Here is a 10,743-nt window from a genome sequence, read left to right as displayed (position 1 = left end):
TCCATCCATCCATCCGTCCGTCCGTCCGTCCGTCCGTCCGTCCGTCCGTCCGTCCGTCCGTCCGTTCGTCCGTCTGTCTGTATCTATCTACCCATCAATCTATCATCTATCCACATATCTGTCTGTCTATCCATCCATCTCTCCACCTGTCTGTTTATATCTCTCTATCTCCCTATCTCTATCTGTATCATCTCTCTATCCATTCATTCTTCCATTGGTCTGTCTCTATCCATCAGGCTGTCTGTCCATATCTATCTATCACATCTGTCTATCCATCCATCCATCCTTCTGTCTGTCTATATCTGTCTACCTATCTGTCCATCTATCAGTCTCTGTCTCTATCATCCATCCATCTCTCCATCCATTTGTCTGTGTCTAGATCTGTCTTGATCTATCACCTCTTTCTATCTCACACTATCAGTCGATGTATCTAGTGCTCTCCGCACCCCCAAAGGTTCTTTCGCAGAGCTGTGGAGTTTTCTAGGTACTGGTTGTTTTCCACCCCAAAGAATGTGCACTCCTTGAGGTCACCAGCCATGTCACCTTTGCCCTTGTGTATGTGGCACAGTTCTTGGCACATGCTCTATTTGGTGCCTCACTGGGTAGCCGTATGGGGGCAGCTGGCCCTGGACTCTTGAAGGCTCTGCTGATGGAACCCTACTGTGAGCCAGTTGTGTCTAAAGTGGCACCTCACCTGGTTGCCCCTTGGGGGGATTCTTGAGCTGTCAAGCAAAACCAAATCCCCAACTGTCCAATGGCCCTGCCTCCATCCTCTGCTGGAATGGCCATGGGGCAGACTTGGCTCTTGGCACTCTGCAGGGGAGAGGGACCCTTGTCCAGTGACATATGACTGGAAGATCTGAATCACATCAGTCTTGGGCATTATTTTGTGAATCAGCCAAATGGACTTCTGTTCCTTGATGGCTCTGTCCTCACTTCCCCCATTTGGAACCCCCACCTTCCTTCGACACAGCTCAGGCCCTGCCTTCTCTCTGCAGCCTTTCTGGATCTGTGTCTCTCCCATTCCACATTGGTTCCTTGGGAGCAGGCATTATTTTCTTCTTTGTACTTGTATGCCCATCGCCTAGCACAGTGCCTGGCACACAGTAGGCACTTTATACATGCTAGGTGGTTGGTCTTGACAGTCTCTCAATAAATGTAACCAGAAGAAAGAAGAGAACTGCAGATGCAGGCCAGGAGAGGAGATGATGGAATGGGCCGCACAAAACCCCGTCGCATGGGACCCGTTGGGTCAGCTTATCTTTCAGGGCGCATGATGGCAATCATGGTGGCTTCTGTACCGACGGCACAGTCACTGAGCACAAAGTGGTCAAGAAGGTCTCTGGAGAGCAGCAGAAATGTCTGGAATGCCTGCGAGGGGCCAGAGGCTGAGCAGCTGTGCAGACGTCTCAGTCCTTTACATCAAGGAAGGGATTGCTCTGGGCTGGCCGTCTTCCGAAGGGCATGGAGGGAGAAGGCTTGGTCTTATGGATGAAGGAGGCACTATTATCCCAGAGTTAGTGACTAGCTATGTACAATCAGACCACTCACCGACTTGTCAGAATAAAGATCCAGCTTCCTAAAAATCTAGAAGAAAGAGTTGGCTCCAGACAAAAGGGCCAGGTGATGCAATCACAACAGCTTCCTCCTGAAATATTGAAACGAATAACTGAGAATGAAGAATGAGGGATGGGGGATGGGGCCCCAAATGTCATCAGCACTGCAGAGGGTTAACATGACCACAACTGAGACCCCAGACCGCAGAATGCCAAAGGTCCCCAAGGCAGCAAATACCTGATCAACTTGCCAGGAGCGAAGAGATGACTTTGTAAAATTGTGGTGAGAAGAACCTGGGCCGATTTCGGCAGTGACTGCCCAACAGTGCAGAAGAAGACAGAGCTCCTCACTGCAAGTCCTCATGCCGAGGAGGCAGGTCACCGCTGCGGAGCCATTCTGGAGCCCCTCCCCGGACCCTAGGTTCTGGTCCTCCGGGCTGTGTCCCAGAGCTACCCTCTGCCTTCTTTGCCGTTCCCTTCTTGGCTGAGAGTGCCTGCCTAGGGAGGGAGGGCTCGGGCCCCTACTTTGGAATGCCCAGCATTAGGGTATTTGGGAGCTAGCCCCGGAATCCATCCTCCAGTGGAGGCCTTTTCTCCCCAGCATGTGGGGTGGGCCACTCCTTTTCCTGCCATTCATCCTTTGAAGTCTTATCTTTTTTCTCTTTTCACATGCCTCACTTCCCGTGCAGAGATAAGGTGGCATTGATGGTCTCTGCCCTGGATACTCATTGCAGCCCATTGCCTTTCCCAGGCTCCTCAGTGCCAGCTTGGCACAGAGGCTGCAGCATCCACCGGATGCTTACATCCCACCTGGCACGGGGCGGTGACCAGCTGTTTCCCTTCCCCAAGCCCCAGCTTCTCTGGGAAGTTCCCCTGGGGTGGCCTGGGAGGGAGCCCACTCTGGCCGGGGCTCTCTGCTACTAGCTCAGCTCTGGAAGCTTGGGCTGTGTGCGTGGGGATCCTGGGGAAGCCACAGGCCAGGCAGAATGGGAGAGGGGCCAAAAGCCCTAGCCTTGGAAGTCATCCAAGGTGACTCGAGACCCGGCTTTGGGTCTCAGTTCTCTCACCACGCCAGCTGTCTAGAGGAGAGAGCAGACTTCTCACCCTGAGCGGGAGGCCTAGGGCCAATGGGCAGAGGTTACAGGGGCCAATTTAGGCTCAGCCCCAGTAAAGCACTCCTAGGTACTCCCTAGGCTGAGGAATCAGGCCTCACAGTGCCAACCTCAAGCTCTCTCCAGGAGTGTCTGTAATAGAGAGGTCTGAGGACATCCAGATGACCTCCGAGCCTCCCTCCTAGCATGTCCCTCAGCTTCTTGTTACCAGACACATCCAGGGGCTGATGGGCTCAAACCTCTCGTCCCCTTTCCAGCCCTTCGAGAAGGGCTGAGCTGGGGATGTGGGCAGAGGCTTCTCGCTCGTTCTCACCCTCTTTCTCCTTTTTCCCTTCAGTGAAATTAGACCCCAGCTCCATGTCTCCAGTAGAAGTGCAGAGTGACAGTGAGGACAGCGTAGGGGAGACTGTGTCTGTGTCTGCAGCTTTTCAGGAGCTGCAGAGAGAGTGAGTATCTATCTGCCCCCTGACCACAGAAAGAACATGAACCTCTGAGCTGGTACCATTTAAAGCCTTCCTGGGAAAGCTATTGTGTGCACACATGTGTTCTTGCACACACATGCAGGTGTGTGTACATATGTGTGTCTCCCAAGCCTGGCACTCATTTTCCAGCTTGTTTTTTTCTCCTCACCCCAGGTCTGTGGGGGCCCCGTTACATCACACTGAGTCTCCTGACCTAAAGAAGAGGCGCGTTCACCAGTGTGACTTCGCAGGATGTAACAAGGTCTATACCAAGAGCTCCCACCTGAAGGCCCATCGGAGAATCCACACTGGTATGGCTGGCAGCCCCTCCCACAGTCCCCCCTCACTCTTCCTCAGGCCAGGCCAAGACCTGCTCCATTTGGTCCCATGCCATTCGGTCTGAGCCTGGGAGCAAGGATGGTGTGGCCTGCCATTCCACACCGGGCTCCTTCCTCCTCTCCCCCTCCCTTGCCCCCACCAGCTTTCTCTTGCTGCTGGAACTCACCCCCACCTGGTGTTCGGGGGCAGTTGCAATGCTCTCATACCAGCCTCTGAGTATTGCAGCCCTCTCTCTCTCTCTTCCCCTGTCCCTTTCCCTCTCACTCTCCTCCTCTCTCTCTCCCCCTCTCCTCCTCTCTCCCCCCCCCTCCTCTCTCTCTCTCTCTCTCCCTGTCCCTTTCCCCCCCCCTCTCCCCCCTCTCCTTCCTCTCTGTCCTCCCTCTCCTCTCTTCTCTCCCCCTCCCCTTCCCTCCCCCTCTTCCCTCTCCTTCCCTCTCTCCCCTCTCTTTTCTCACTCCTGTCTCCCAGGATCTGATGAGATAATATATGTAAAGTGCTTTGTAAACTGGCAGGTGCCCCCAAATGGCTCCCCAGCCAGCTTTGCTGGGACGGGCCTTTTCTCACGGGTGCCGTGGTCCTGATCTGTCCTTTAGGCTGGACGTGGCCGGTGCGAGCCAGTGCTCCCCGCAGTGACTGGGTCTCATAAGCCAGTTGCCCTTGTGAAGGAATGGGGGCGTGGGACTTAGTTGAAAGAGAACCACCATGGTAGACATGGTATGGGGCAACCTTCCTGGCTTCAGTTTCTTCATCTGTTCTTGAGAGAGAGCATGGCCATGATGCCAAGAATGCTACACTTGGCGTCAAGAGACTTGGGTTCAAATCTCACTCCAGACACTTACTGGCTGTGTGACTTTGAGCAATTCACTTTGTCTCCAAGAGCCTCAGTTTCCTCCTCTGTCAAAAGTTGAACTCCAGTGCATTGGGAGGCCTGGTCACTGGCTCTCCATGTTGAGGGGGCAGCTCTACCAGGAAGGTAGTCCGACTCTCAGCCTGCTGCTGCCTACTCTTGTGTATCTGAGGGCTGTTTCCCCCACCAAGCTTTCCCTGGGCTTGTCCTGCCTCTCTCTTTCTAGGCTTGAGATCCAAACCAGCTTATTGCACAGGTTGCTGATACCAGGGCTGGTCACTCAGATCACTGGCCCTGCTTGGCCCCCAAGGTGAAAGGCTAGAGGGAAAGTTCATTAGTGATTACCGCATTTTTGAACTCCCAGTTCCCATTATGGCCCAAGACCCAGAGCTTCACCAGTTTAGAAAGTCTTCAGAACCTTGCCAGCCACTTCCTGGGGGCCCTCGATTGAAAGTTGGCTAGGACCTTAGAGGTCATCTAGGTCAATGTGTCATTTTACTGATAAAGGAACTGAGGCCTGGGGAGGGGGCAAAGTGACTTGGCCAAGGTTACTCAGGCAGTAAGTATCAATGACCAGGGTCACACAGTGGAATTCAAACTGAGGTCCTCTGGCTTCTTTCTAATCCAGGCTCTTTCCATGGCATCATGGTGCCTCTCCTGGGGTAGAGAGCCATCTTCAAGGTGGGGAGTAATGCCCCTGGGCCAACTGGTTGGCTCAAAGAAGGCCCAGGGCTCTTGAGGCATAAGATGAGGACCCAGGGAAGGCTTCTCCATAGAAACCTGAAGTATGCCTTTTCACCCCCTTATTTGCTGTCTTCTTGGTGCTGAATGGCCGAAGCAACCATCCTAACTTCAAAAAAAGTTGTCTTGCTGCCTTGCTCACCTCGGCCCTCTGCCTTGCTAGTACCAGCTAGTACCAGACTTGAATAGAGGCAGAATAGGCTGCATCAGATAGAGGCCAGGACCCGGAGTCAAGAAGACCCTAGTTCCAATCCAGCCTCTCTCTGGGGTTCCCTTTAGAGTAGGGAATGATTTCATTCAGTCACTCATCAAACACTTAGCTGGGTAAATGAGGAAGGAGCTAGTAAGTCAGCAGGGAGTTGCTCAGGATAGAGAGCAATCATGAGGCCCAGATAAGTGACATCTTCCCACCCTGCAGAAACTAACAAATGGGATTCCTCAGACACTCTCTGAGACATGTCAGAGACTGAGGAAAGGAGGACCAGAGAGGGCCACGTGGAATCACCACCTTCCAGAAAGGAAAGAACTGGACCATATGAGTGAGAGGCCAGGGGGCTGGCAAATTGGGAGACTGTGTTTCTGAAAAGATGGCTGTGTGAAAGAGGACAGGGATAAAACCAGAAGACAGAGCACTGGAAAAGAAGAGGGGGAGTATGTTTTGTTCTTCAGTCATTTTTAAGTCGTGTCCAACTCTCGTGATCCCACTGGGAGTTTCCTTGGCAAAGATGCTGGAGGGGTTTGCCATGTCCTTCTCCAGCTCATTTGACAGATGAGGAAACTGAGGCAAACAGGGCGAAGTGACTTGCTCAGGGTCACACAGCTAGCAAGTGTCTGAGGCTGGATTTGAGCTCAGGAAAATAAGCCACTGTTAGCCAGTACCTAAGATGAGCTCATTGGTCACTTTATTTGACTCTAACTTTAATATCAGTCATCTCATCCTACCGCCCCTTCTTTCCCTGCCCCCTCCCCCATCATCCCTGTTCAGGTGAGTGAGTCCAACTGAAAAAGAAACCCTCTTGTATGTGGGCATAAAGGCTCTCTTCAAGGAGCACTCAATCCATGCTGAATGGTAGGTGAAGAATAGGAACATGATGGAGGAGGTTGACTGCCTTTGAGTTGGGATGAGTGAAGGGCTGAGGCTGTCTCTCACTATATGGGCAGAAATGTATGAGCAAAGAGGTTGAACTGGTCTGGGATTTTAAACAAAGGTGACAGGCTTTGGAGGAGAAGGAAATGTTGGCTTTTATTGTCTTCTTTCGTTCTTCTCCCCTTGCCCCTGCTACTTCATGAAGTGATTAATTATGAATCTCTAGGGTTCTCTAAGTAAAAACATCTTATCATCTACACATGATGACATGGTTCCTCTTTGCTCAGGCTTATTTTCTCAATTGTTTATCTTGTCTTATTCTGCTAGTGTGCATTGCCAGGGCTATATCAAGTAAGAGCATGCTCTCTGTTATCCTTGCTCATATTGAAAAAGGTCTCTAGCATTTCTTTAGCAAGGATAATGCTAGGTCTGGAGTTTGGAACAGATACTGTTTGCCATATTAAGGAATGCTCCATTTATTCTTAGGCTTTTTAGTGATATCTCATTCTATCTATCTATCTGTCTATCTATCCATCTATCTATCCGTCCATACATTCATTCATCTATCTGTCTATATCTATCATCTATCATCTATCTATCTATTCATCTATCTATCTATCCATTCCTCTATCTATCTCTCTGTCTATCTATCCATCTATCTATCTATCATTGACTGGGTCTCCCTATCTTGCACAGGCTATAAGTACAGGGGCTACTCACAGGCCATGGTCCCACCACTAATTGGCCCAGACTGGTTTGCCCCTCCTTAGGCAATGTGGTGACCCTCTGCTTCTGGGGTTTCACCATAATACTGCCTCAATCGAAATAGCTAAGAACTGCCCAGCTTAGGAGATCTGCCAGCCCGGTAGCAGTGATCACAGGTGTGTACCACCACGTTTGGCCTTTGTAGTGTTTTTACAGAAATGGCTGTTGTATTTTACCAGAGTCTTTTTCTAGATCTGTTGATTACAATTGTGGCTCTTGGGTTTTTTTTTGTCATTAATATGATCCATTATATTTGTCATTTCCGTAACATTAAACCTAGCCTGCCTTTGTGGATTATAATCCAGCCTGACCCCCGTGCAGATTCTTTTCCTTGGGTTGCTGTGGCTTCTTTGCTATATCAGGACCATATTTGACTCAGAAAAGGCCCTTCTTTTCCTATTTTTGCAAACAATGTCCTTTGTGTGTTCTGTACAATTCTCTCATGACCCTGTTGAGGTGGAGACTTCCTTCTCTTTCATGGCTTGGTCAGTGGGTTTCTTTTCTGAGATCAGATTATTTAAGCTCTCATTTTCTTGTTCTGTTTATCTGGGCACCTTATGTTTTTGTAAATGTGCATCTACTTCATTGGGTTCTCATTTTGGTCAGCATATCATTAGGCAAAACCGAAATTGATTGTAACAATTTTCTTTCTTTCATTTCTATCTGTTGTGAGACCTGGATGTGTGTGATGACAGCTAGCAATAAAGTGAAACTGAAAATTGGAGAGGGAGGAAGGGAAAGAAGGAGGGATGGAGAGAAAGGGAGAGAGAGAGAGAGGGAGGGAGGGGAGAGAGAGAGAGAGGTGGGGGGGGGTGTTGATGGGACCAGCTGCCATAGGAGACTGAAGGGGACAAAGAGCAAAGGTCCAGGTGGAGAGGTTGCTTTTGGGGAGGAAAAGGGCCATAGGATCCTCAGAACCTTTGGGAAAAGGAGGAGAGGAGGCTGGGAATAGTACTTGCATAGTTTGAAAGGTGTGACTGAGGAGGAGAGGGTGAGATAGCCTCAGTATTTCCCAGTGAAGTAGGAGGTGGTCTCTTCTGCTGAGAGGGAAAGAAGGGGTCAGGGGTAAGGTAGAAAGCTTGAGAAGAGAAGGTTCAGAACAGCTTCTGTGGGGAGTGGGAGTTGGATGGAAGAGTGGATCAGGGAAGAGTGAAAGGATTGCTGTGTCCCAGTGAGGGCCCAGGCAGCATGTATGGGAGCAGGAGTTGTAGTAACTATTGGGGATCTGGTTTGTCAAGTGCTTTTGTTTATAAAAGCATGAGATTTCTCCCTAACAATACCGTGAAGGAGATATTAGTTGGGACATTTCCATGGGGCTTTACATAGAATATCTCCAGGGAGCCTTACAGCAGCAGCCCTTCAAGGGAGAGGACTACAGGTGTTATGATCTGTATTTGACAGACTTATCTGACATATGGGGAAACTGAGACTCTAAGAGTAAGAAGCCTTGCCCATAGTTACACAGTATGGCAGGGGCAGGATTGGAACTTCTGCCTCCAAGGAAGGAAGGAAGGAAAGAAGAAAGTGTGAGGGACTGTCTGATGTTGGCTACTGCCAAGTGGGGGTTGTGGCAAGATGGGGTAGGAACTGGGTATTAGGAAGTAACCGGAGCTCACGCTCCCGAGGCAGGGGCTGTGGTAGGCGGAGTTGTGGTGAACTGGGATGGGCTGGATACGGAGAAGTAACCGGAGCTCACCCTCCTGAGGCAATGGGCAGTGCTATGTGAGATAAGCTGGGGAATGTACAGGATACAAGGAAGTAGCCGGAGCATGTGCTCCTGAAGCAGGGGGCTGTGCCACGTGGGAGCGAGACGGCAGAGGACGAGTTCCCTTTGCTTAATCCCCTCCCTAAATGCAACATCAACCCCAGACGCCTCCTTCCTGTGTCCTTCCTGACTTCCTGGGTCACGTACCTTCCCTTTGTGTAGCACTGACCCCAGACGCCTCCTCCCGGTATCTGGGCCTGACTTCCTAGGTCACGTGCTCTCTCTTTGTCTATGCGCTAATCCCAGACGCCTCCTTCCTGTATCCGGTCCTAGCCTCCTGCGTCACTTCCTCTCCCTTGGTGCGCTAAACTCAGACATCCCCTTCCGGTATCTGACCCTACAATCATTGACTAGTAGGCGGGCTGAGGAGGAGGGGCTAAGTAGGTACTTAAGGAACGGTTCTGGTCGGAGCTCGCTCTCTCTTTGCTCCTGCTCTCTTGCTATGGCCTTCCTGCTTGGCCTTGCTGTGATGGCCTCTGAATAAAGCTCGGGTGTTGGCACCTCCTGGTCGGCTCGTCTCTGTGTGTTTAATCCGGGTAGGCACTGAAGACTGGTAAGTATGACTCTGGCAGCCTGCTCCTTATAGGAGGAGAGTGCACGGCGCGGCCGGCACAAGAAAGGAAGGAAGAACCAAGCATTTATTAAGACATACTGTGTGCCCAGCACTGTGCTAAGTGCTTTATATAAACACAATCTCATTTGATCCTCACAACGACCCTGGGAGGTAGGTGCTGTTATTATCCCCCATTTTACAGATGCGGAAGCTGGAGCAAAGAAAGGTTAAATGACTTGCCCAGGGTCATACAGCTAGTAAATGTTTGAGGGCCAGATTTGAACTCAGGTCTCCTTGCCTCCAGGCCCAGTGCTCTATCTACTGCATCACAGCTGCCTATCACACACCCCATCAGCTCTGCTGTCACTCAACTATCTGTTGCCATGCGAGTGTCACTCACAATGTTGACTCTCTAGAATTCTAAGTAACTCAGCATATCATCTGCAAAAAGTGATAGTTTTGTTTCTTCTTTGCCTCTGCTTATTCCTTTAATTTCTTTTCTTGTCTTATTGCTATAGCTAACATTTCAAGGCCAAATTGAATAGTAGTGGTGGTAATGGTGATAATGGACATCCTTGCTTTACCTCTGATCTTATTGGAAAGACTTCTAGCTTGTCCCTATTATAAATAATTCTGGCTCTTGGCTTTAGGGTTACTACTTATCATTCTAAGGAAAGCTCTGTTTATTGTACTTTCCATTGTATTGATTGTATTTTATCAAAACTTTTTTCTGCATCTATTAAAATAATCATATGCTTTTTGTTGTATTTGTTATTAATATGGCCAATTATGCTTATAATTTTCCTAATACTGAACCGGCCCTGCATGCCTATAAATCCAGCCTGTGTATGATCTTTGTGAGATATTGCTGTAATATTCTTGCTAATATTTTATTTTAAAATTTTGCATCAATATTCATTAAGGAAATTGATTTATACTTTTCTTTCTCTGTTTTGACTATCCCTGATTTAGGTATCAAGACCATATTTGTATCACAGAAGGAATTTGGGAGGACTCTGATTTTGCCTATTTTTTTCAAACAGTTTATATAGTATTGGAGTTAATTATTCTTTAAGTGTTTGGTAAAATTCACTTGTAAATCTATTTGATCTTAGTTTTCTGGGGGATGGAGAGGAGTTCATTTATGGCTTGTTCAATTTCTTTTTTTAAAGAAAGAGTTATTTAAGTATTCTATTTGCTGTTCTGCTCATTTCGGCAAGTTATATTTTTGTAAATATTTATCCATTTCATTTAGAAGGTTGGTTTTCTTGACCTGGAAACTCTGAGTTTTGGCTGTAACATTCTTGGGAGTTTTCATTTTGGTGTTTATTTCAGGAGGTGGCTATAGATTCTTTCAATTTCTACTTTACCCTTTGATTCTAAGATATGTGGGCAGTTTTCTTTTATGATTTTTTTTGGAAATATGATATCTATTTTTGTTTATAGCTTTCAAGTAGACCAATGATTCTTAAATTATCTCTCCTCGATCTATTTTACAAATCATTTGTATTTCTGAA

At 48.7% G+C, this 10,743-nt stretch overlaps 1 protein-coding gene across 5 annotated transcripts in view; it reads left to right on the top strand.

Moving 5' to 3' along the window:
• Nucleotides 1-10,743, top strand: part of KLF8 (Kruppel like factor 8) — a 44,424-nt gene that overhangs the window by 28,128 nt on the left and 5,553 nt on the right. For all 5 annotated transcript variants that reach the window (XM_027836789.1, XM_027836791.1, XM_027836790.1 and 2 more), the window contains 2 exons: nucleotides 3,006-3,114; nucleotides 3,304-3,440. In XM_027836789.1, the coding sequence (XP_027692590.1) occupies nucleotides 3,006-3,114; nucleotides 3,304-3,440 (246 nt within the window). The remainder of the gene's footprint in view (nucleotides 1-3,005; nucleotides 3,115-3,303; nucleotides 3,441-10,743) is intronic.

The sequence above is a fragment of the Vombatus ursinus genome, unplaced genomic scaffold, assembly GCF_900497805.2.
Source record: "Vombatus ursinus unplaced genomic scaffold, bare-nosed wombat genome assembly UNPS02014819.1, whole genome shotgun sequence".
Classification (NCBI taxonomy): domain Eukaryota; kingdom Metazoa; phylum Chordata; class Mammalia; order Diprotodontia; family Vombatidae; genus Vombatus; species Vombatus ursinus.
Note: the sequence above shows the minus strand (reverse complement) of the source record. Positions and strands in the feature narration are given on the sequence as shown.